Source organism: Cricetulus griseus, chromosome 2 (genome assembly GCF_003668045.3).
Source record: "Cricetulus griseus strain 17A/GY chromosome 2, alternate assembly CriGri-PICRH-1.0, whole genome shotgun sequence".
In the NCBI taxonomy this organism is placed as follows: domain Eukaryota; kingdom Metazoa; phylum Chordata; class Mammalia; order Rodentia; family Cricetidae; genus Cricetulus; species Cricetulus griseus.
In genome coordinates, this window is record NC_048595.1 from 171,690,910 (window position 1) to 171,715,752 (window position 24,843).

Sequence of the window (24,843 nt, forward strand, 5' to 3'; positions counted from 1 at the left end):
AAAAGCTGGGTTAAGTTTAGAGTGTTTGCCTAGCATATGCAAGGCTCTGAGTTCAATCTGCCGAAACTAAGTTAAAAAAAAAAAAAAGGAAGTAAGAAAGGAAGAGAAGAAAAGAAATAAACGGAAGGAGGGAGGGAGAGAAATCCTGAAGGTAACAAAGGCCCAAAGTCCTGGGGATACAGCTCAGTGGATGAATGCCTCCCTACCATGTGTGAGTGCCTAGGTTCCCCCTGGAATACTGGGAAAACCAAAGAAACAAACAACAAATGAAAGCAACCCAGAAAGTCTGTATTTACAGATTTTACAATCAGGAGAGGTACGTTCTCTTCTTGGCTATTCTTGACACTTTGAGTTTGTTTCTGGACTCTATTCTGCTATCCTTTCCCTCTTTTAAGACAAGGTCTCACTGCTACTTTTCAGGCTGGCCTTGAACATGCTATCATCCTGCAAGTCTAGCAAGACTGTGGTAGGCCCATTTTACCTTACCAAGTTTGGTAGCATTTTCTGAACTATATTGTAATCTTTTTAGGTAGCTCTATCCCAAAGGAATTCTTTGAAGGGCGTGGTGGCGCATGCCCTCAGCACCCGCACTCTCGGGAGGCAGAGTTTGTGAGTTTGAGACCAGCCTGGTCTATAAGAGCTAGTTCCAGGACAGCCTCCAAAACCACAGAGAAACCCTGTCTCTAAAAACTGGGCTTTGGTGGCGCACGCCTTTAATCCCAGCACTTGGGAGGCAGAGGCAGTGGATCTCTGTGAATTTGAGGCCAGCCTGGTCTCCAGAGCGAGTGCTAGGATAGGCTCCAAAGCTACACCGAGAAACCCTGTCTCGAAAAACAAAAACAAAAAAAACCAAAAACAAATCCCAGCATTTAGGATGTAGAAGCAGTAGGATCCCAGGTTGGAGGTTGGGCTGCTTTTTGAAACCATTTCAAAACAAAACAAACCAACCAAAAAAATCCACCCCCCCCCAAACCAAACAACCCAACCCCAAACATCCAAAACCAAATAATCTTCTTGGATGACACAAACGACCTACTTGTGCCTTAGGCCACGGAAGGCAGTCACTAGCCACATGAGGCTATGAGCAAAAGTGCCGGATGGACACCAAGAAATGGGATCGCTGTATTTAGGGCTTTTGTTCCTCGCCCTCAGTGCTGGGGGATGAACACGGAGCTTCACCGAATTCATAATTTCTTAGCTGAGTTAATTGTAGATCTAGTGAAAAGGCCCAGAAGCATCCTTCATATTTCTGAAGATTATCAGATGGTAAGATTTTTAAGCACATGAGTTCACCAACATTGAGTTATCACAAAGCTGAGGCAAAACGATTTCCGGAGCCAGGCATCTATTTCGTAGAAGGGGATTTAGATGTGCTTTGAACAGACAACACTAACTTTGGAGCTGTGAGTCTTATTCTAAACAAGACACTCTCCCAAATGCTTTCTCTTTTCCTATAGAGCTTTGTTTGGCACAAAACTTATCCGGGATGACATCACCATAACGTGTTCCAAAGTTGAACACATGCTATTAGACTAACCTAGATGGTATTTAAATAGAACTCATACTGCATTAAAAAAAAACTTGAAGACTAAGAAGAAAAAGAACTGGAGCGGCGAGGAAGACAGAGCTGGCCGGTGACATTCCAAGGAACTTTCTCACCTCCCCGGGCAGACACCGTTCAACGTAGTTCCAGGGTGGCGCCCGGCCCCGCCCCTCCCACCTGGGCACTCTCCGGACCACGCCCCCTCGCGATCGCCCCTCCTCCGAGACGTCCAACACACGCGGCGCCCAGGCGACGCGCTGACGTCCGACGCTCCAGGTACTTTCCCCAAGGCCGGCTCGGATCAACGTGGGGGCGGGGCGGGGAGCGGAGCGCGCATGCGCCACAGCGCCACAGCGCCAGCGCTCTCCCCGGATAGAGCGGGGCCCGAGCCGCTCTGCTGTGGTGGTTCCGCTCTCGCTCGCGCTCTCCCGCCGCCATGTCGGCCACCATCGAGGAGGAGTTCGAGGAACTGGATGCTCAGTGTCGCTGGCAGCCGTTATACTTGGTGAGTCTCTGGCCCGCGCGGGGTCTGAGTCTTCCGAGGATCCGAGCTCGCGCCTGCCGGCTCCGTGTCGCCTCCCCCGCCTCCCGTTCGGGCGGAAGTGGCGAGCGCGGGCCGCGTCAGGGGCGCGCCTGCGCGGAAAGCCCTCACCCCCCTTTGCGAGGCTTTAGACGGGAAGCATCGAGGTGGCTGGAAGCTGTTGGTTGTGAAGGCGGCGCCACAGCGGCGCCTGCTGGCTGCGCGGCCCGGCCCCGGCGTGTAGTGCGCTGGGTGGAGGGTCGAGGGACCCCGGGAGCGGGGTGACACAGTCTCCGCTTGCTCGTCGACAGCGTCCTTGTCGGCCGGTGTTCGGTGGCCGAGCGCGTTGGTAGCCGGTGCAGCGCAAAGGGCGAGCAAGCCCTGTGATCGGAGCCAGCCCGGGCGAAGCGGGGTCTTGGTGACTTGCTGTGTTCTCGGGGGCCTGTGGCGATAGCAGAACCGGAGCTAAAGCGGTGGCGAAAGCTCCCAAGGGATTGGGGATCGTCAGTCCTTTTTTTTTTTTTTTTTTTTCTTTTTTTCATGGGCTGCTTTCTCCCGGAGAGTGGGGTCATCGTATGCTAGAGCTTCCCGGAACAGAGGCTTTGGTTTTATTATCAGTGACTAAAGTAGCGTCCTCTTTAAAAAATGTCCTTTGCTTAGGCATACTTTACAGATGTGTATATAGTGCACCGCAGATCTTTATATGAACTTTGCTTTTGGGCGCGTTTCCCAAATGAGTGCCCCCGTGGTTGAAGCGCTCACTCTTTCGGCCCCAAAGAGGCCACATGTCCATAGGCTGCCCCTGTTTTCTGTCGTCAGAGAATAACCTTACCTATTGTGCTCGTACTAAAGTAGTCTGTACTATGAACGCTTGTGACTACGTTTTTTCAGCTAGTGGCTTACCTTTTAATACAGGCAAAACTTTACTACCCTTAAAAATGATTCGTTGCTAATCATTAACATTGCTCCCAAGATGGAATTTAGTGATTGGTGAGTTATTAAATATGTCTTCCTATGTTTTGGCTTATTCCTACAGTAAAATTGAAGCTAGAAAGCTTTCTTTTACCTCCGGATGATTCTTTTTTTTTTTTTTTTTTTTTTTTTTTGACTTATTTCTTCTTCTATCCCACTGTGAGACAGGTTCTTGGTCTGTAACTCTAGCAGGCCTGGAACTAGCTTCGTAGACCAGCCTGACCTTGAACTCACAAATCCCACCTTTGCTTCCTGAGTGCTGGGATTAAAGCCATGTGCCACCACATCTGGTTAGAACATTTTCTTAAACACTTTAGCATAATCAATATATTAAACATTCTGATTTGCCAGGTTCAGCATAGAATAAGGCACTAGTTATTATTATTTACTACTACTACTACACGGGAGGAGGGCAGTCCCCTTGGCATTTGTGTAGAGGTCATAGGACAACTTTCAGATTTTAGTTGTCTTGTAGTATGTGTATCCTAGAAATAGAACTTGGGTCATCAGGCTTGGAAACAAATACCTTTTACCCCCTGAGCCATCTTTCCAGCTAATATGCTAGTTTCTAAAGAATGTTAGTGAGGACGCTTCCCATTACAGAATCTGTGTTATACTATGTTTTGTTTTGTGACAGGGTCTCATTGTAGCTCAGACTGGCCTTGAACTCTGATCTCAGATTTCCACTGTCAAAGTGCTGGGATGAATGCAATTGTAGAAAACTTAAAAACAACTTATTTTTATTTTATTTGAATTGGTGTTTGCATGTATGTCTGTGTGAGGATGTTGGATGCCCTGAAACTGGAGTTACAGACAGTTGTGAGCTGGCATGTGGGTGCTGGGAATTGAACACTGGTCCTTTGGAAGAGCAGCCAGTGCTCTTAATTGCTGAGCCATCTCTAGCTTATAGAAAATCTTAAATGCAAATTCTAGTCTGTTTTCTCTCTCTCTCTCTCTCTCTCTCTCTCTCTCTCTCTCTCTCTCTCTCTCTCTGTGTGTGTGTAAAATAATAGTAATAATCAATTTTAAAGGGCTAATATTACAACTAAATTTAGCCTAACATTTATTTTTTTGAGACAAAGCCTTGCTTCATATTGCAAACAGGCCTGAAATTTACTATGTAGCCCTACTAGGTTTAGATTTGTAGCAGTTCTTCGGCCTCACACTCCTAACTGAAAGGAGCCAACATACTTGACTTAATTGGATATTCAAATGTTTAACATTAATGTCCTTGGGAAATCAGTGAAAGTTGTGACCGATCTTAACAGAAAAAAAAGCACACTCTGGGTGTGGTGGCTCAGCCTGTAACCTAACAATTAGGAGGCTGAAGCAGGAGGATTGTTGTTATTCCCCCCCTCCCACCTCCCCAGACAGGGTTTCCCTGTGGCTTTGGAGGTTGTCCTGGAACTAGCTCTTGTAGACCAGGCTGGTCTTGAACTCACAGAGATCCTCCTGCCTCTGCCTCCCAGGTGCTGGGATTAAAGGCATGCACCACCACTGCCCGGCGATTGTTGTGATTTTAAGACTAGCCTGTAGCTGGGCATTGGTAGTCCATGTCTTTAATCCCAGCAGAGACAGGCAGCTCTCTGAGTTTGAGGCCAGCCTCGTTTACAGAGTGAGTTCCACAACATCCAGGACTATTTTTGTTTTATTTACTTTGGTGTTTTGCCATGGGTGTCCAGTCCTCTGGAACTGGAGTTACAGAAAATTGTGAGCTGCCATGTGGGTTCTGGGAATTGAACCTGGGTACTATGGATGATCAGTCAGTGCTCTTAACCACAGATCCATTTCTCCAGCCCCAATCCCACCCCCACCCCCCTTTTCTCCGTATTGCTTTGGAGCCTGTCATGGAACTCATAAAGATCAGCCTGCCTCTGCCTCCATAGTGCTGGGATTAAAGGTGTGTGCCACAAGTACCTGACTATATCCAGGACTAAGGAGTAAGATCTTGTGTACAAAAAAATTCTGAATAAATAAAGCCAGTCACAGTGGCACATTCTTTAATCCCTAGCACTTGGGAAGTGGAGCCAGAAAAGATCCTGGAGTTCTAGGCCAGCCTGCCTGGGGTAATTGATACTCTATCAGAAAAAAAAAAAAAAAAAAATCTTGCTGGCAAGGTGGCTCTGTGGGTTAACTCATCTGTTGCCTTGCCTGAAGATGACTTGAGTTCAGTCCTCTGATCTACATGGAAGAAGAGAAGCACCTGTTTTTTTCACAAATTGTCCTCTGATCTCCATACAAGTGCCTTTTCCTGTGCACCCACAGCAACATGGTTAAGATGTAATTTTAAAAATTGGAAGGTTGGGGAAGGTGGCTCCTCTAGTAAAATGCCATGAAAGCATGAGCGACGGTATTTAGATCCCCACCATTCATTAAAAGCCAGTTGTGTTATCTCTGATCTTAGTGCTGGAGAGGTGGAGACATGCAGAGCTCTCGAGCTCATTTGTGAGCCAGCCTCAATGAATCAGTGAGCTGTGGGTTCCTGGAGAGACCCAGTCTCAAAAAATAAGGGTTGGGGCCTGGAGAGAGAGTTTGGATCGGACCCTAGTTTGGTTCCCATCATCACATTAGGTAGCTCAGAACTGTCTATAACTCCAATACCAGGGGACCTGGCATCTTATGGCCTCTAGAGGAGAGCAATCCTTTGCACAAACTCATACACGCAATTACAAATAAAAATAAAAATCTTAAAAAAATAAAAAATGTGGGGCTGACAAAGGCAAGATGATTCAGAGCCCGTGTTTCCTGTCAATTTAAAGCCTGACAATTTAAGTTTGATCCTTGGTACCCACATGATGGAAGAAAATAACTGACTCTTGCAAGTAGTTCTACATGCATGCATGAACCTCATAAATAAATATCAGAAAATAAAAATACAGGCAAAAAATTCACCAACTTGTATTCACTGAAAATTTCATTTTCCTTTGAACAGAAGCCCTTCCATAGACTAGTACTCAGGATCTTTAAGCAGACCAGTAGTTCTGCACACTTTCTTTCCAAGCCCAAGACCATTAGAACTGTGCTAATTGGTGTTATAGTAAAAGTAAGTCAGGAAGAGTTTGGACTTAATCCTTTCTTAAAATCCTAGAGTGCTTATTTCACTATTCCACATAGAAGGCTTCGGACAAGATCTCTGCTGCCAAGTCTCTGATCCTGAGTCTTGAGGACCTCTTTGGAAGTTCATATTTTGCACTCTTGTTGACCTCTTGGTGTAGTGGGTCAAGCTTGTCAGTCTTGTAACTGGAACCTCATTTGTTCTCTCAAACCTGTTAAGTGCTAAGTATTTGGCACTGAAGATAACTGGTTAAAGACAGCAATAAGCTGGGTAGTGGTGATTCATGCCTTTAATCCAACACTCAGGAGGCAGAGGCAGGAAGATTTCTTGGGTTTGAGGCCAGCCTGGTCTACAGAGTGAGTTCCAGGACAGCCAGGGCTACATGGAGAAACCCTGTCTCAAAAAAGACAAAATAAATAAAGGCAATAATCCTTAGGGTCCAATCTAGTGAGAAGTAGTAAATGGCTAAGCAAATAAAAGTATGAAAGTGAGAGGTCCAGTAAGAGCTCAGCAGGTAAAGGTGTTAACCAAAGCTTGGGAGTCGGAGTTCTATACCATGTACAGGTGGAAGGAGAGAACTGACTTCACATTCTTCTCCTCTGCCAAAACATGTGCTGTGGCACACACACACACACACAGGAATAAATGTATGTCAAAGCAAGGGGTGTGGCTCAGTTGGTAGAGTGCTTGCTTGGCATGCTTGAAGGCCTGAGTTCAGACTCCAGCAAAATTAGGTGTAATGGTGTATGCCTGGAATCTCAGCACTCTGGAGGTAGAAGTGGAAGGATTAGAAGTTCACTATTATCTTTGGGTACATAATTTGAAGTTAACTCGGTCTGTGTAAGAACTGTCTCAAAAAACAAGTGGGAGTGTTATTATCAATAAGAGGATTGGAGGATGGAAAGCAGTGTGATCAACATATATTGTATATAAGTATGAAATTGTGGTAGAAAAGATAAAAAGTTTTTAAAGCCTTGGGTTTTTTAAAAAATATTTTATGTTCACTGGTGTTTTGCCTGCATGTATGTTTATGTAAGGGTGTCAGATCTTGGAGTTACAGTTGTGAGCTGTCATGTGGGTACTGGGAATTGAACCCGGATCTTCTGGAAGAGCAGTCAGTGCTCTTAACCACTGAGCCATTTCCCCAGCCCCTTGTTGTTGTTGTTTTGTTTGTTTGTTTATTTTTCTTTGAGACAGGGTTTCTCTGTAGCTTTGGAGGTTGTCCTGGCACTCGCTCTATAGACCAGGCTGGGCTAGAACTCACAGAGATCTGCCTGCCTCTGCCTCCTGAGTGTTGGGATTAAAGGCGTGCGCCATCAACGCCCGGCCCTTTGTTGTTTTTTAAAGTGCTTAGTACAAAGCTAATATTGAGCACAGGATGCTGTGTGAATGAGTATTTTTGGAACTATAATTCTCGAAAAAAGTGGTATATCTGGAATAAACTTAGTTTATGGATGTGGGTGGGTGTTGTACTTGCATGTATTTCTGGGTACCATGTTTGTGCCTAGTGCTCTAGAGTCCAGAAGAGAGCATCAGATTGCCTGGGACTGGAGTGGTGGGACTAAAGGCACAAGTGTGCCCCAAAGCCTGGCCTCAAGTTGAAATGTTAAAGCCTTTGAATATAGGCTGTGACAAGAGAAGAACACAGTTGAAAAGTAGGTCTGGGGAAGTGGTTATACAAACAAGTGCTTGCCATACAAACCTGACAACCTGAGTTCATTCCCTAGAACCCGGGGGAAAAAAAGCCAGATGTAATCCTAGCACTTGAAAATTAAGATAGCAGTGATGGGAGGATCAGCTGGAAGCTCTCAGGCTACCTAGCCTGGAGTACACAACACATGGACCTTGCTTCAACAAGGCTAAAGGCAAGAACCGACTCTGAAAGTTGACCTCTGCCTGGGCCTTGGCGTGTTTGTGTCTCCCCTACTGAACACACAAAGTTATGTGGTTGAGTTACTTTTTTTTTTTTTTTTTTTTTTTTTTTTTTTTTTTGGTTTTTGAGACAGGGTTTCTCTGTGTAGCTTTGGAGTCTATCCTGGCACTCGCTCTGGAGACCAGGCTGGCCTCGAATTCACAGAGATCCGCCTGCCTCTGCCTCCCGAGTGCTGGGATTAATGCACCACCAATGCCCGGCTTTTTGGTTGAGTTACTTTTAAGACACTGAAATAACTGAATGTGGCATTCAGAAGAGAGGACTCATCTATGAGTACAATTAGAACTTATGAGTATATCGGTGGTGTTTAAGGTTTAGATATCTAGGCCTATTCATCAAGATTATCCAGGTAGTCAGGTATAATGGTGCACACTTGTGATCCCAGCACTTGGGCAGCAGAGGCAGGCAGGTCTGTTTACATAGTGATACATAGTGAGACTCTGTCTTAATAAAAGAAAATTTACCCAGGTAACATGTACAAGCTTTGAAAATGCTGAGAGCCAAGGATGCCATCTTGACTCCTAGTGGTGTTTTTACAGGTGGGTAGATAAGAGAAGTTATTACTGGCGAGTAATAACTAAGAAGGTAGGGAAGAGAGCTGTTGAATATAGAGAATTGATAGTCCAGAGGGCTACCTCCTACGGGTGGAGCGAATACAAGCAGACTAAAAGAGCTCATTGAATTCAGCTACCTGAGGATCAGATATTTAAAGGGCAATTTCAGTGTATTACAGTTGTGTAGAGTTGGAAACAAAGTTGGAAGAAATGTAGATGTTTGAGAAACAACTTGAAGGGAAGAAGTGAGGAGAGGTAGGTAAAACAAAGCAGTTATCTACTTCAGGCCTTCAATGACTGGTTTTCCAGTGCCCACAATGTAAAATTCAGCCCTTTTACCTCCTACCGCTACTGGTGGTGCCTCTGTGGCTTTATTTCCCATGTCATTTTCCTTTTTTCCTTTTTTATGTTCTGTTCTTGGAAATGTGTGTATCCACTAGTCTCTTGAGGCCTCTAGAATGTAATTTCCTTTGCACAACTGCTCCCCCCCCCCCCTTCTTTCCCCTGTTGCTTAACACCTCCTACTTGTGTCTGAAGTTGCACTTCTTTTGGGAAGCTTTCTGACCTACTAGACCATGCTGGATATGAGCACCTGTTAAAATCTTTGACATCATGGTTGGAGAAATGTCTCAATGGTGGTTGTTCTTGCGGAGGATCTGGGTTTGTTTCCAGCATCCCCATGACAGCTCACAAATGTTTGTAACTGCTGGTTAAGTGAGTATTTTTTTTTTTTTTTGAGGGGCTGGGGGCCAGGGGATGATGCTGAAGGAGCTAGGAAAGAAAGGATTGTTCTTGAGCAAATCCAGATGCTCAGCTTTTAGCTGAACTTCTCATATGAGAACTTTTACTTCATACATTACTATAATTTTTGCAGGGAAGAATACATTGAATATTTTTGGTTGCAGGTCTGGGCTCTTAGTCTTTTTATTTCCTATAAATAGTTGCTTTTAGAACATTGCTTTTGGAAATAGGTATTGTGGCCCCCATGCTGGCATTAGCACCTCAGAGACTTGAACATGTCTGAGTGTGGTAGCTAGTTTCAGGTCAACCTATGTAATTGAACAGCACCCTGTTTCAAAACAAATCAAAACTCTATGATTTAGTAGTAGGAAGAGTTTCTTGTTTGTATGTTTGTTTGGTTTTTTGAGACAAGGTCTCACTATGTAGCATTGGCTGACCTGAAACTCAAAATATAAACCAGATTGGTCTCCTAACTAGAGATCCATCTTTTTCTGCTTCCCTAGTGCTGGGGTTAAAGTCATGCACCACATGCCTGACTTGTTTTTTTGGATGTTTGTTTTTGAGACAGGGTTTCTCTGTCCTGGAACTCATTCTTTAGATCAAGCTGGCCTTGAACTCAGAAACTCAGATTTGTGCCCCCCCTCCCCCAATTAAAGTCATTCACCACCAGGCTCACCTGACTTTTTTTTTTTTTTTTTTTTTTTTTTTGGAGACAAATTCTCAATCTGTAGCTCTTACTGATTTGGAACTCACTATTTAGCTTAGCTTAGCCTAGACTCAGACATGGGTGAAAGTTGTTGGATTTGTGAGTTTTTGTTTCTTTTGGGAGTACTAGTGATCAAGCCCAGGGCTTCAAACATGCTGAGCAGATATAAATCATAGCCACAGTTCCTCTACTACCTTCCACACACACTTGTGTGTGTGTGTGTATGGGAGGGTAGAGACAGGTTTTCTCTGTGTAGCTTTGGAATCTGTCCTGGAACTCTCTCTGTAGACCAGGCTGGCTTCAAACTCACAGAGACACAGAGATCCGCCTGCCTCTGCCTCCCCAGTGCTGGATTCAAGGTGTGTACCACCATTGCCCGGGCATACACAACATTTTAAAGCTAGGTCTCTGTAAGTTATTGGCCTTGAACATGCAATCTTACTGCTTTAGCGTCCAAGTAGTTGGGTTTGTGGGCCTAGGCCACCAGGATGGACAAGGTGCTGATATTAAGCTGGGACTACCACCCAGTTGACCACCTCAACTCTTATAAGGAAAACATTGAGGGGGTTTGATTCCAGTTTCAGAGGTTCAGTTCATTATCATCATGCTGGAGAGCATGGTGACATAGAGGCAGAGATGGTGCTTGAGTAGTAGCTAAGAATCCTACATCTTGTAGGCAACAGGAAACCTCAAAGCCTGCCCCCACAGTGACACACTTCCTCCAACAAAGCCACACCTCTGAATACCGCCACTCCCTGCCCCCCCCATACGTTTGTAACAATATCATAATGCAAAATTCATTTAGTCCAATTTTAAAAGTCCCCATAGTTTGTCACAATTTCAACAAGTTTTAAAAACCTAAGTTCACCATCTCTTTTGAGATTCATGCACTCTCTTAACTAATCACCTGTAAAAGTCAAAATCAAAAAGCAGATAACATACTTCCAGCATATAAGATGCAGGCTAAATATTACCATTCCAAAATGCAGGGAAATACTGGACTAAAGCAAGACTGAAAACCAGCTGGGTAAACTCCAAATTCTGCTCCTCCATGTCTGATGTCAAAACACTCTTCAGATCTCTAACACCTTTCGGCTTTGTTGACTGCAACACACTTCTCTTTCTTTTGGGACTGGTTTTACTCCCTGTTAGCAGCTTTCCTCGGCTGGTATGCCATGACTCTGGTATTTGGGGGATGGGGTGGAGTGAGGTGGGTTTCAAGACAAGGTTTCTCTGTATATCTGGCTGTCCTGGAACGCACTCTTTAGCCTATGCTGGCCTCGAATCACAGTGATCCACCTGGACTCTGGCATTTCTAACATCTTGGGTTCTCCAAGTTAATCCAGACTTCAACTTCACAGCTTCACACAATAACTTCTGTAGTAGGCCTCCAATCAGGGACACCCTTGACACATACCTAGCCTCAGCAACTTTTTTTCTATCCTTAACTCTAAAGCCAGAACCACATGGCTGAAGCTGCCAAGTTCTTTTGCTTACTGTGCCTGGAACATGGCCCCCTCATTCAGTTACATCTTCACCAGCTTTCTGTCTTTCACTGTCTAAGCTTGGCTGTCCTGAAACTTGTTCTGTAGACTAAGCTGGCTTTAATCTCAGAGATCTGCCAGCCTGTGCCTTCCAAGTTGTCCTACCACATTCAGCTCTAAGCTTTTTTTTTAGTTCCTTTTCACAACTTGGAAATTTAGCTGGGTGGGATCTTTCTCTGAGGTTACCACTCTCTTTATTCCATTTCTTAATCTGTTTCTCTCCTTGAACACAGGATTTACTCCATTCCACTTCCTGGTGCTCTTTTTGTCCTCAAAATTTACTTTTTGTAATTTACCCTGCTCATTATAAATCTTCATTAGAGTTACCACTAATAACCACACGACACGGTCTATGATAGACTCTCAAGAGATTTCCTCTGCCAGTGGAATTAATCCAAACACTTCACTTTTGCCTCAGGCAGACTCTTTGGACAAGGGCAAAAGGCAGCCATCTTCTTCACCAAAATAACACAGGAATGATTTCTAGGCAACACACTAAAATTCTTTTCCTCTGAAACCTCTTGTATAAGCTCCCCACAGTTCAAATAACTCTTAGCACCACTGTCTTCTTCCATGCTCCTACTAGTATGGCCCATTGAGCAGTGCTTAAAGCCTTCTACTGCTTTCCTAACCTTAAACTCCCAAAATTCATATTTCTGCAAACAAAACCATGGTCCAGCCTATCACAGCAATATCCCAGTCCCTGGTACCAACTTCTTCTGTCTTAGGATTTCTATTGCTGTGAAGAGACACCATGGCCACAGCAACTCTTATAAAGGTAAACATTTCATTGGGGTGGCTGGCTTATAGTTTCAGAGGTTAGTTCATTATCATCATGGCAGGCAGCATGGCAGCATGCAGACAGACATGGTACTTGAGCTCAGAGTCCTACATCTTGCAGGCAACAAGAAATGAACTGAGACTTTGGGCCATATCCTGAGCATAGGAGATCGCAAAGCCTGCCCCTACAGTGACACACTTACTCCTGCAAGGCCATACCCACTCCAACAAAGCTATACCTCCTAATAGTGCAACTCCCTGTTCGATTATGGGTGCCAGTTGCATTCAGACTACGAAGTCATCAAGTTTGTGTGGCAAGCGCTTTTACCTGTTGAGCCTTCTCTGCAGCATGACTAACAATTTTTATAGGTACATCCATTTAAAATGAAAAGGTTGTTTCAATATGTAACAAAACAGAAAAGATTTTTAACCAAAAGGGTTTGCTTATCCGAATTCCCATAACTGCACTGCAGTGAGTTTCTCCCTTCCCCCAGAATTTGGAATTTAGACCAGATATTTAAGAGATTTTTATTATGTATACAGTCTTCTGCCTGCATGCCAGCAGAGGGCACCAGATCTCATAATGGATGGTTGTGAGCCACCATGTGGTTGCTGGGAATTGAACTCAAGACCTCTGGAAGAACAGTCAGTGCTCTTAACCGCTGAGCCATTTCTCCAGCCCTTAGACCAGATATTACTTACTTCAAGTTAATTATAAAATCTGTTTACAGTATATATGTACACACACACATACCCCACTTATTTAAAATTTTGAGCTATCTTCAAAACATACGTGTATACATACACACATCTTTACATCTGTATATACAGAAATAAAAATAGTGCTTAGTCTTGTATTCTTATCTTCTACCACCAACATCTGGTTCTCTGCTCTTGTGTATTCCTGGCACTTGTCATTGTAACCTAGGCTAGCTTCAAACTCAAGGCACTCCTCACTCTCCCAGGTGCACGTGTTACCTATGCTCTTACTTGATATGCATAGTATTAAAACAATTTCCCCCTTTTTGCTTTACATGTGTTACTGTGTTATATCCAGAAAGGCAAATTTTACCCCCCCCTTTTTTTTTTCTTCAATATGGGGTTTCTCTGTGTAGCTATGGCTGTCCTGAAACTCACTCTATAGACCAGGCTGGCCTCAAACTCAAGAGATCTCCTGCTTCTGCCTTCTGAGTGCTGGTATTAAAGGCGTGGATCACCACCACCTGGTTTGTGTCGTTTTAGAGTTTCTAATCCCTTATATGAAGGAGCCAAGTGAATTTGGCAAGATTGGTGTGATAGCACTAGATGTTCCATTTTTATGCTGAGTAGAATCATATTATGACCTTAATTGAAAAAAAAAAATCCAACACATGTATTGTGGCAACATTAAACTTCTTAGTGCTTTTTTTTCTCTCCAAATGCATGTGTTCTATTTCTTTCTGTTCCATATGCTCTTTTTCACTGTAACCCTGAATAAGGGTAATCAGTAATAAGTATGCACTCAGGAGGCAGAGGCAGGCAGATCTCTTTGAGTTCGAGGCCAGCCTGGTCTACAGAGTGGGTTCCAGGATGACCAGGCCTACACAGGGAAATACTGTTTCAAAAAACCGAAAAGAGATGGGGGTTCTCTGACTCAATCTTTCCACTCCCTCTTCCTAGATGTATCGTGCCCCCTGTGTCACCCCCCAGTCTGTTCTCTGCATTTTTGTAATGGTTTTGTCTGCTACAAACAGTGGATGCTATACTTATCTGAGGCTGTGAAGATAAATATTTAGAATGGGGTTGGAAATTATACTTTGATTTTTTTTGCATCAGTAATTTGTTATAGTGTATACATATAATTCTCTAGGCTGAAAAAATAACTAGCAATTGGTAGACAAGATCTGTGGAAGATAGGATTACACAACAGAACAATTGATGGTTCTGGTGAAGTTGTTATGGAGGGAGTCCTGCCCTCTGCTCATTGCCTTATCACCACCACCCCATAAATATGGATAATAAAAAATATCCATATTTTTATTATTTCATTTATTTATTTATTTATTGAGTCTGTCTTGGAACTCCAGTGATCCATCTACTTCTAGCTCCTGAGTATTGAGATTAAAGGCATGTGCCACCATACCCACCTACCAGTAGATTTTTTAAAAATTCTATTTGTGGTCACATCATCGTTTCCCAGAATAAACATTTAGCATACTTTGCTTGAAGAAAAATGAATTAAAGTATGAGTTTTAACACAAATAGGTTGAGTAAATAGCAACAATGCAACTTTTATTTCCATATATTTAGACTTTACCATCAGGAACTAAAATTTGACAGTTGTAATGATAAATGAGTCTTTGAAATACCATTACTCTATGATAGAGCAAGTGTAACAGATAAATGTAAAAAATTTAAAAATGGTACTAAGTTGAATAATGATTTGGAAAGCATAAAATTAAACTTCTCTTGGACATTGAAGGTTGACAATAGTGTTTAATATCTTTCAGGAGTATTACAGTTGAATTTAGATTAGAAACGTGCATTATGCTCCATTATTAAAATCTTCTGGGGGCTAAGGAGGCTGTTCAGTATCAATCAGTTTGACCCAAGAACAAAAATGAAATAGGGCAAAATAGGCAAAAATAATGAAGTAGAAAATAAGCCATAAAATAGTATTGATGAGATCAGTAATGATTTTGTTTGGTAATACCAATGGAAAAAAAATAATTATAAAAGTATTTTACAACTTCTGATACTGAATTTATATATTTTTTTTGAATCTTGGTTTCATTTATTTAGGGGATGTCACATTTCGGATACATGGGTTAATATGTTGGGGTATATGTTGGTTTTATGGTATAGTTTATGACATATTTGTATATAAAATTACTACAAAATCTTTACTTAATTTTTTCGTAAATGTTTTTTGTCCTTTGGTGGTGGGGGTGAAGGGTCTGCTAGGGACTAATTATTGAATTTAGGGTTCCTTGAAAATAGTTGGAAGTTCTAACAAAATATATGTTGAAAATTTGGCTTCTCACTGAAGGCCAAAGGGTAAAATTAAAAACTAGAAAGTGGCCTGTTATAAATTATGGAGTGCTTATAGAATCTCCTGGAAGGTCATGTATCAAGAAAGAATATTCGCTGGCAGTAGTGGCACATGCCTTTAATCCCAGTACTTGGGAGGCAGAGGCAGGTAGGTGTATCTCTGTCAGTTCAAGGCCAGCCTGATCTACAGAGTGAGTTCCAGGACAACCAGGACTATTTCACAGAGAAATCCTGTCTCAAAAAAAAAAAGAATATTTATGTTAAATGTATATATTATTTTAAATATATATATTTATATATATTTAAAGTAATGTGAGCATAGTTTGAACTTTCTTTGTAACATTCCTTTTTGGATTTTTTTTTGAGTATGTTTGTTTGACCTGATTAATTCTTGAAATAATGTATCTAGTAGGTAACAGCAGGCCATTTTGGACACATCAATGGTTGAGTGCAGAAATTTGTTTGGAGAAAGAGAACCTTATGGGTCCTAAAAGTGAACCTGCACATTGTTGCTAAACATTTATAGCCCTAGAAACAAATTTTAGGAATATTTTTACTCCCAAAGTAGCAGTTATGTGGCAAGAAAGTTTTAAAAAGAAAGAGAAATTTTAAGATAGAAACTCTAAAAATTAGGTAGATACAGTTAAGAATTTTAATCAGTATTTGAATGTGATGTGTCTGATTCTGTTGCATTAATTCTATATAATTTTTTTCTGCTTATTTGAGGGAATTTAATTAATATGTAGTAAGTAGATAAAGACTTCAATGTCTGAAGAATCTTAACTTGGTACTACACTACATACTTGACCTTTGGCAAATTATTTAATTCATTAAAGCATGGGTCATTTCCATTAGTGTTGTGAGGTTTTCCATGACGTAGACACTGTGCTTTGTACAGTACTTAACATAAATGCTTAATGTTACTCTATATTGGCAGAGAGAATATCTGTTGCTATATAAAATTTAAGAAGGATATTAAAATATATTTTTGTTATTTTAAAGGAAATTCGAAATGAGTCCCATGACTATCCTCATAGAGTGGCCAAGTTTCCAGAAAACAGAAATCGAAACAGATACAGAGATGTAAGCCCATGTAAGTACTGTGGGTTTATGTGCATTTGTGTGTTTTCAGTTTGTTTCAGGAGACATACAGTGAAATAGAGGGTTTGTGGTAGATTGACTATATAGCAAGTTTTAAAAAGTTATATACTTTTTGTTTTGTTTGAGACTAGGCTCCACTTAATAGTCCAGGCCATATTGGAAGTTACTGTGTAGTACAGGTTGACCTCAGATTTGCAGCAGTTCTCTTGCCTCAGCCTCCAGAATATTGGGATTGTAAGTGTCAGCCATCACAGCAGGTTTAACATCTACATTTTCTCATGGGTATTCATGCACATGTCAATGAACTGTCATTTTTTTATCATCGGTGATGAGTTTGTAGGGTTAAAATATACAACATTCTATGCACATTTGCATATGTCTCTAATCCTAGCACTTGGGAGGTAGAGGCAAGAGGGCTGGGTGTTTAAGGGTGGACTGGGTTACATTGGAACCTGTTTCAAAGGAACAAAACAAAAATATATAAAATAAGTTTGGACTTCTAGCACATTTTAGATGTGTATTCCAATATTAGATATATGGAATTATTTATCTCAAAAAATATATTAAGGGCTCATGCCTTTAATCCCAGCACTTAGGAGGCAGAGGCAGGCAGATCTCTGAGTTCAAGGCCAGGCGGTCTAGAGAGTGAGTTCCAGGACAGCCAGGGCTACATAGAGAAACCCCATCTTGGACAACCAAAAAGAAAAAAAAAAGGAAAAAGAAAGGAGGAGGAGCTTGGAATGTCTTAAATGTCTAGAAAGTAAGAATAAGACTTAACCAACAAACAAAAACTAATGAGAGTATGTCATAAAGATACCCAAGCCGTCTTTAAGTCCACTGGCCAATCTCAGGATAATTTGAACATTAAAATAATGATTTTTATTACCTAATGAATAAAGTAGGAATCCATGAGCCTATAATAATACTAAAATAAGCCGGCCGTGGTGGTGGTGGCGGCGGCGGCAGCGGCAGCACACACCTTTGATCCCAGCACTTGGGAGGCAAAGGCAGGTGGATCTCTGTGAGTTTGAGACCATCCTGGTCTACAAGAGCTAGTTCCAGGACAAAGCCACAGAGAAACCCAGTCTCAAAAAACAAAACAATAATAATAATAATGATAATAATAATAATAAATAAATGAATAAGTAAGTTGCAAAAAGGGAAAGTTCCACCTTTATATAAGATGCTGAATAATGTTGAAACAAGTTATTTACATTGTCTTAAAGTATCCTTCTGCTAAATAACTTAAATACAAGGGGAAGATAATAACTGTCCAAAAGAAATGAACAGGAGAAAATTCACGGCTCAGGCTGTTGAAGATGTCACCAAAAGCATAAACTATGCAGTTTTTAAAAATTAGTAAGTTGTAATAGCTGTGGTGTGTGTGTGTGTGTGTGTGTGTGTGTGTGTGTGTGTGTGTGTGTGTGAGAGAGAGAGAGAGAGAGAGAGAGAGAGAGAGAGAGAGAGAGAGATGCTTATAACTGTAGTACTTGGGAGGCCAGGACAGGGGAATACTGTGAATTCCATATTTACATGGGCTACAGAGTAAAAGACCTTGTTCAGAAAAATAAAACAACTGAGTCATCGAATGGTGGTACATGCCTTTAATCCAACACTTTCCAAACTAGGACAGGGGACTGCTGTGAGTTCATAGCCAGCCAGCTGGATCTACATAGGGAGTTCCAAACAAGCCATGAATACATAGTAAGACCCTGTCTCAAAGAAGAAAAGGACTAAATGAAGCAGAGATAGGTAGATCTCTGAGTTTGAGATTGGTCTTTAGAGTAAGTTCTAGGACAGCCAGGACCACACAGAGAATCCCTGTCTGAGGGTAGGGGATGAACAAAAGGTATGAATATAGAAGACAGATAAACATGTGAACATAAGAAAAGTGTCATTAGCTATTAGAAACACTGGTTAAGGCCATGGTAGTGCAGTATCATCACATACCTACTAGAACAATTACAGGAGGTAGTACCCCATAAATTGCAGAGAAGCTTGATCTCCTAAGTGGCTGATAGGAATGGGAATGGTATAACTACTCTGCTTGCCTCACCTCTGAGGCTGGGTTCCTCTGTGTAGCCCCAGCTGTTCTGGAACTCTTTGTAGACTAAGCTGGCCTGGAACTCAGAGATCTGCCTGCCTCTGTCTCCCATGTGCTAGGATTAAAGTCACCAGCGGTGTGACTAGTTTCCAAAGACCTGAATGTACACTTTTGTCATCTAGCAATTAGATTTCTCAGCATTTATCTCAGAGAAGTGAAAACCCCATCCATGCACAGATGTATAAATGAATGTTTATACAGCTTTATTTGGCAACCCAAATGTCTATCAGTAATGGGTAATTAGTAAATTCATACTCTTGGATACTGTTCAACAATAAAAAGGAACAAACTATTAATATATACAACTTGGGTAGATCAAAAAGGATTTGGATTGAGAGTTAAAAAAAAATTCAATGTCAGAAGTTACATAACTATGTTTTTTGATGTTTAGTTTTCCGAGACAGGGTTTCTCTTTGTATACTTGGCTTTCTTAGAACTACTTTGTAGATCAAGCTGGTCTAGAACTCACAGATTAAAGGTGTGCACCATCACCACCTGGCAACAGTATGTTTTTATATAATACTTTCTTTTAAAGTTTATTGTCTGTGAGTATATGTGGGAATGTGTGTGTCGTGATGCAAGAGTAGAAGTCAGAGGGACACCTTTCACCATGGATTCCAGGCATCAAATTATGGTGAGCACTTTAAATAACCAATCCTGTGTAACTTTTTTTTTAAGTGGAGCCTTATTATATAGCTCTGGATGTCCTAGAACTTGTTGTGTGGACCACCAGCCTGGTCTCAGACTCATAGAAATTGACCTGCCTCTTCTTCCTAAAGGACTAAAGTTGTGTGCCGCTACACACAGCCTCTCACATTCTTGAAGTAGTTGACAGTATTAAGACTTTTTCTAGTGATGGAGTTAGAGGTTGGTGTGAGGGAAATGTGACTCAATGTAAAATAGCACACTGTACATTTGTGGTGATGTAATAGTTCTATACTACATACATAACTACATACATATAAAATTATGAATTATTATATACTCATAAACAAATGTCTATAAAGCTGAGAGAATTACAGTTAGGTATGAGTTGGACCAGTGTGTTTCCATGCTTTGAATTTAATATCCTCTTACACTTGCTTCTAGGCATCATAATCCTTGAGAGGTGGGACTCAGTGGTGAACATGAGCTTAACTTTATTTTACTGGTTTTTCAAGACAAGGTTTCTCTGTGTAGCTTTGGAGCCTGTCCTGGAACTCATACTGTAGACCAGGCTGGCCTCGAACTCACAAAGCTACACAGAGAAACCCTGTCTTGAAAAACAAAAAACAAACAAACAAAAAAATTGGCATTACTGCCCAATGTCAGCAAAAATGGGCATGATAGTATATCTGCTTTGTCAAGTTGTGAGGATTGAGATGGTAACAGCCCAGTAAGGTGTGCCATACAGTTGAAATGTTCAGACTTTCATGTTTGCTAAGATTTACATTTCTTTTCCATGAAAATGGTAGTGATTATGGGACTTGGATTTAGTTTTGTCTTTGGATAGGACTCCTTGCTCAGTTGATGGAAAAAAAAATTCTCTATCAGTTTTTAGAGTTGGATAGTGTCAGCATAGCTATAATCTATAGTGTCAGGAAAGTACCATAAGTAGACAGACATTAGGAAAGTGTAAGGAGAAAAAGTTAGCTGATAATATTATTATTCTGTCTTTGCTTAACTTGTGAGTTCATAATTGGTTTCTGCCATGATGAACATGAACCCTCCCATTTGTTGTTTGACATGTGAAACTCTGTAATAGGGGCCTCTAAGATGGCAATAAATTGGGTGAAATCTTTTTTAGTTTATAGTGAATGTTGAAAGAGGAAGCTTCTTTGTATGTCAGCCACAGACAGACTAAGTCATTTCTTGAGAGCTGAAACCATTTCTCAGAAAACCCTGAGGGTAGGAGGCAGAGAGACTTCATGAGAAGTGGGTGGGCTTAATTTTCATTCAATTTTTAAGTTACAGTACTGTTAGATACTGAATTTCTTCATTCACTCAGTGATAAGAATTAAAAACAGGTAATACCCTACAGAATAATAAATATGTTCCTTATAGTGCTGCTGGTGGTACTGTTAGGGAGAGAGAAGATTGCCCATGGAAATAAGTGATTCCTTCTTTTCCCTCCCTTTACTTCATCCTTTGAAAGATCACAAGCACACACACACATCCCAGAGAGAGGGAAATGACCTTAGGCATAGTGTGGACTTTGGGATTCAAATTGTAGAACTCTTGGCATTTTGATGATCTCACTTCAGAGAGTCCTGGGCAAAAAAAAAAAAAAAAGAAGTGACTTTCTAATTTTTTTCTAACTTAGAAGTCAAAGGTTTCCTTTGTTGGAAATAATCAATTCAGGGGTTCCAAAGAGGTGATTCAACAGTTAAGGAATCATGTGATTCAAGTTAACTACAGAGAAATGCTGTCTTGAAAAACCAAAAAAAAAAAAAATTCAAGGTAAGTTTCCAGCATCTCTATCTGGCAGCTTACAGCTACTGCTTACTCCGTCCAGTTCAGGGGATCAGAAGCCCTCTTTTAGAGCATCCACATCTACCTGTGTGCCTCCCCCCCCAAACATGTATATGTAACTAAAAATAAATCTTAAAAAAAAATTAAAATGAACAGTTCACACATTTGGGAGCGACTAACACTAGTGGATCAGAGAAAGGAAACAGTGTACCCCCAGGTTGTCAGGGAACCTTTCGAATTATTCAAAAGGAGCATATGTTCCTAGTAAGTGAAAAGGCAGCGTCCTTTACCTTAGCTGAGCATTGGAACTGGTAAAGTCACGGTTCTCAAGGTTTTGATGGAGGTTTCATTTCCTGAAATGTATATATATGGGTTCTCTCTTAAATATTTTAAGTGATGTATTTTAGTAACACAAAAAAAAAAACAAACAACAACAACAAAACACTTGTTGGGGACTAGAGAGGTGGCTCAGTGGTTAAGAGCTCTCTCTGGCTGCTCTTCCAGAGGTCCTGAGTTCAACTCCCAGCAGCCACATGGTGGTTCACAACCATCTGTAATGAGATCTGGTGCCCTCTTCTGGCCTGCAGGCAAATATGCAGATAGAATACTGTATACATAATAAATAAAACTAAAAAAAAAAAGGTTTGTATTTTTTCTTTAGAATCTCTTCTGAATCAAAAAATTGTGTTTCTTTTTAATTTATTTCTTTGATACAAGGTCTTATGTAGTTCTGGTGGGCCTGGAATCCACTGTATAGGCCAGGCTGGACACAAACTCAAAAGAGGTCATCTGTCTTTGTCTTTGGAGTGCTGGCATTAAAGGTGTGTGCCACTGTGCTCTGCTCTCCATTAGTCTTTTTAACAGAACTAAATAATGATAAGGCTGTGTTTGTTTTCCTGAAAAGAAAATACATATTCAATTACCAGCTGTGCCGTATTCTAAAGAGTTGTCATATTTTCCTAAGGATTACTATTTTCTATTGTCAACTGCCATCAAAATTTTAAAACTTGTGTTTTAAACCTTAGAGAATGTGCAGTGTCCCTTTACTTTTGCTGAGTGGATAAATTACTGTTAGACAGTGAAACAAAGCCCTGTGATTACATAGGACCTTGGGTGGCTTCCAGTGCCCTCCTGTGCTTTTAGTCATTGAGTGTGATTACTGTATTTATAGTTTTGGGTTAAATACTGAAGGAAAATAGCCCAATTTCAGGAGTAGAGAACACTGTTTAAGCTGCTCAGCTTTTCTTCTAATCTTGGCTTCTAAGCTTTGCCTTGGTCTGGGAAAGTGTTAGCAGGTACACTGAATTCCCAGCACGCTGTGTGTGGGGCCTAACCTTCTGAGTTTCGTGTTGGCCAAAAGACTATGGGGTGTGTGTGTGGGGGGGGGGGGCTTTTGTATTCTTCCTGTGGTTGTAACATGAGAAAATGCATTCCTTTGGGATATACTGTAGTGGAGTCTAGATTTTGGTGGTTGTGTTGCTTTCTTTAAAAGCTTGCATTCTTTCATCGGTATGCTATCTAAGAAACATGTGGTCTTTATTTTGTTGAATAAGAAGCTGTCCACCATCTTGTGCACTGTGACAATTAAAAGATAATTAAACTGTTAACAAAACAAAAATTTTTTAAAAGTGCTTGCTGTCATCATCTTTCCCAGAAGACTAGTACATGTGATTTACTATAGCAAGATTATAGTTTTCTGTTGGCAAATCACATGTACTATTAAAGAGGTCTTGTGGTCCAGGACACACTGATATGGAAACTAAAGCTATTTATTCACGTGGAGAAATAGGTTAGATAGTTTGGGGTTTTGTTTGTTGTAGTTGTTTTGATTTTGATTTTAAAGTGGTAGCCTAAAAGCCAGATATCATAGTACACAACTTTAATCTCAGCACTCAGGGAGGCAGACATGGGTTCGAGGCCAGCCTAGTCTACAAAGAGAGGTCCAGGACAGCCAAAGCTACACAGAGAAACTTTGTCTAAAAAAACCAAAAAAAAAAAAAAAAAAAAAAAAAAAAAGGTGGTGTATGTGAGGGTATAACCCAAGCTTTGAGAGGGAGAGATAGGAGGATCAGGATTTTAAGAGGTCATTCTCTGCTACATGTCCAGTCAAGGGTCAATCTTGACTACATGAGTCCCTTGCTCAAAAAACAAAAAGAAGGAGAAAGTGATAAAGTGGAAAGAGGGTAAATATTTAAGATATATTTCTTTGAGGGGAATAGTTTATTACAGAATATATTCTCTGAAGTTAAACATCATAAATTCAGTTTGTAACTTAGTTTTATGCTTGTGGCATTCTAAATTAATCTTGGAGATAAGTTCTTACATGCTCCTAATTTTTTCTTCCTTTTAATGATACAAGGTCAAGTGTTGCATTTTAGATACTATATTGTATTTAGTATACATTTTAAGTTTGCAATTTTTTAAATGTAGAAATGTGTCTAACTTTTACCATATAGTCTTAAGTAATGACTTGTTTCCAGTGCTCTTGTAAAGAACAGTTAGAGTGATCCAATAGCTTCTCAGTGTTAAGCATTATTTAAATAAAGTTTTGTGCATGCTACCAAGATGTGTTCTTATCATTTTGAGCCCAGTTATGTTTTTGCGCATACTCAGTTCCTAGGCACTGAGACTTGAGATGACTTTTTACTTCCAGTAAGGTAAGTGCCTTATTCGTTTTACTGCACATACTGGCCAGTTTTTCATGTTAACTGTAGATGATAGACTACAAACAGAAGCACTTCCCTTCCAACATCCAGTAAAAAGATTATGCTTGAACTTCCGTATTTAAAAAAAAAAAATAGGTAATTTAGGATTTGTCTCAACTCTCCTTTGGTGTTGTTTTCTTTATTTCTCCTATTATCTATAACTACCTTAGAAAATTAACATCAAATAAAAAGGAATGGAAAAGTTGAAATGACAGTTATGATTTATCATTCTCTACTTTCAGATGATCACAGTCGTGTTAAACTGCAAGGTACTGAAAATGATTATATTAATGCCAGCTTAGTTGACATAGAAGAGGCACAAAGAAGTTACATCTTAACACAGGCAAGTAGTATGGTGCCGGGCAGATGCCTGGAGAGTGGAGATTGGCTGCTGTGCTTTGAACATAGATAAATGTACATCTTAACATTTGCAAATGACATGCTAATTTTAGTTTTCTGATTCTGAAATCAAGTCATAGTTTTGAAACTTTGAGTTGGTAAAAAAAAGTAAGATTGTTTCTAATGTTATGTTCAATGGAGGAAATTCTTCTGAAATGGCTTGGTGCAGTTCTCTTCAGGTAAATTAACTTCTTGCCCTGTGTCTAACATAGCTTTTGTTACTTTTTATTAATGGTTTGGAGTTCTCTTCCCCTAACTTGATATGAAGAACCAGGAAAGCCCTTGAGAGCCCTTTTCTGTCCATCCCTACACTATGAATGTATTTTCAGAGAGTACAACTGTGCTGAGGATAGGATGTAACTGTAGAGCCTAATATAGGTGCAGTCCTGCTGGGCTGCCTTATTATTTGTGTCTCTGTGTATATGTATAGGTACATGTGCACCAGGATGCCCACAAACGCCAAACATGGTTGTCCCCTAGAGTTGGAGTTACAGACTGTTCCCATACTGGGAACCAAACTCTGATTCTTTGGAAGAGAAGCAAGTGCCCTTGACTGTATCTGTAACATTATGTGAAGTTTTTAAAAGTTTAACAGATTATTGTAACCTGCTATTTGAAAGACAGAGAAAAGCATGAAGTGTTTTAAGTTCAACTTAATGTACCTGTGAGCCATTAGAATTTTCTCTGTCAGAGAAACAAATTATT

At 40.8% G+C, this 24,843-nt stretch overlaps 1 protein-coding gene across 2 annotated transcripts in view; it reads left to right on the plus strand.

The window, feature by feature from the left end:
• The first annotated feature begins 1,871 nt into the window (after positions 1–1,871).
• Ptpn2 (protein tyrosine phosphatase non-receptor type 2) overlaps positions 1,872–24,843 on the plus strand; it is a 59,393-nt gene continuing 36,421 nt past the window's right edge. Inside the window, exons 1-3 of one of the 2 annotated variants that reach the window (XM_027402687.2) lie at positions 1,872–2,048; positions 16,381–16,471; positions 23,982–24,082. In XM_027402687.2, coding sequence (XP_027258488.1) covers positions 1,980–2,048; positions 16,381–16,471; positions 23,982–24,082 — 261 coding nt within the window. In that variant the 5' untranslated portion in view covers positions 1,872–1,979. The remainder of the gene's footprint in view (positions 2,049–16,380; positions 16,472–23,981; positions 24,083–24,843) is intronic. The other variant, XM_027402688.2, reaches the window with a different exon arrangement.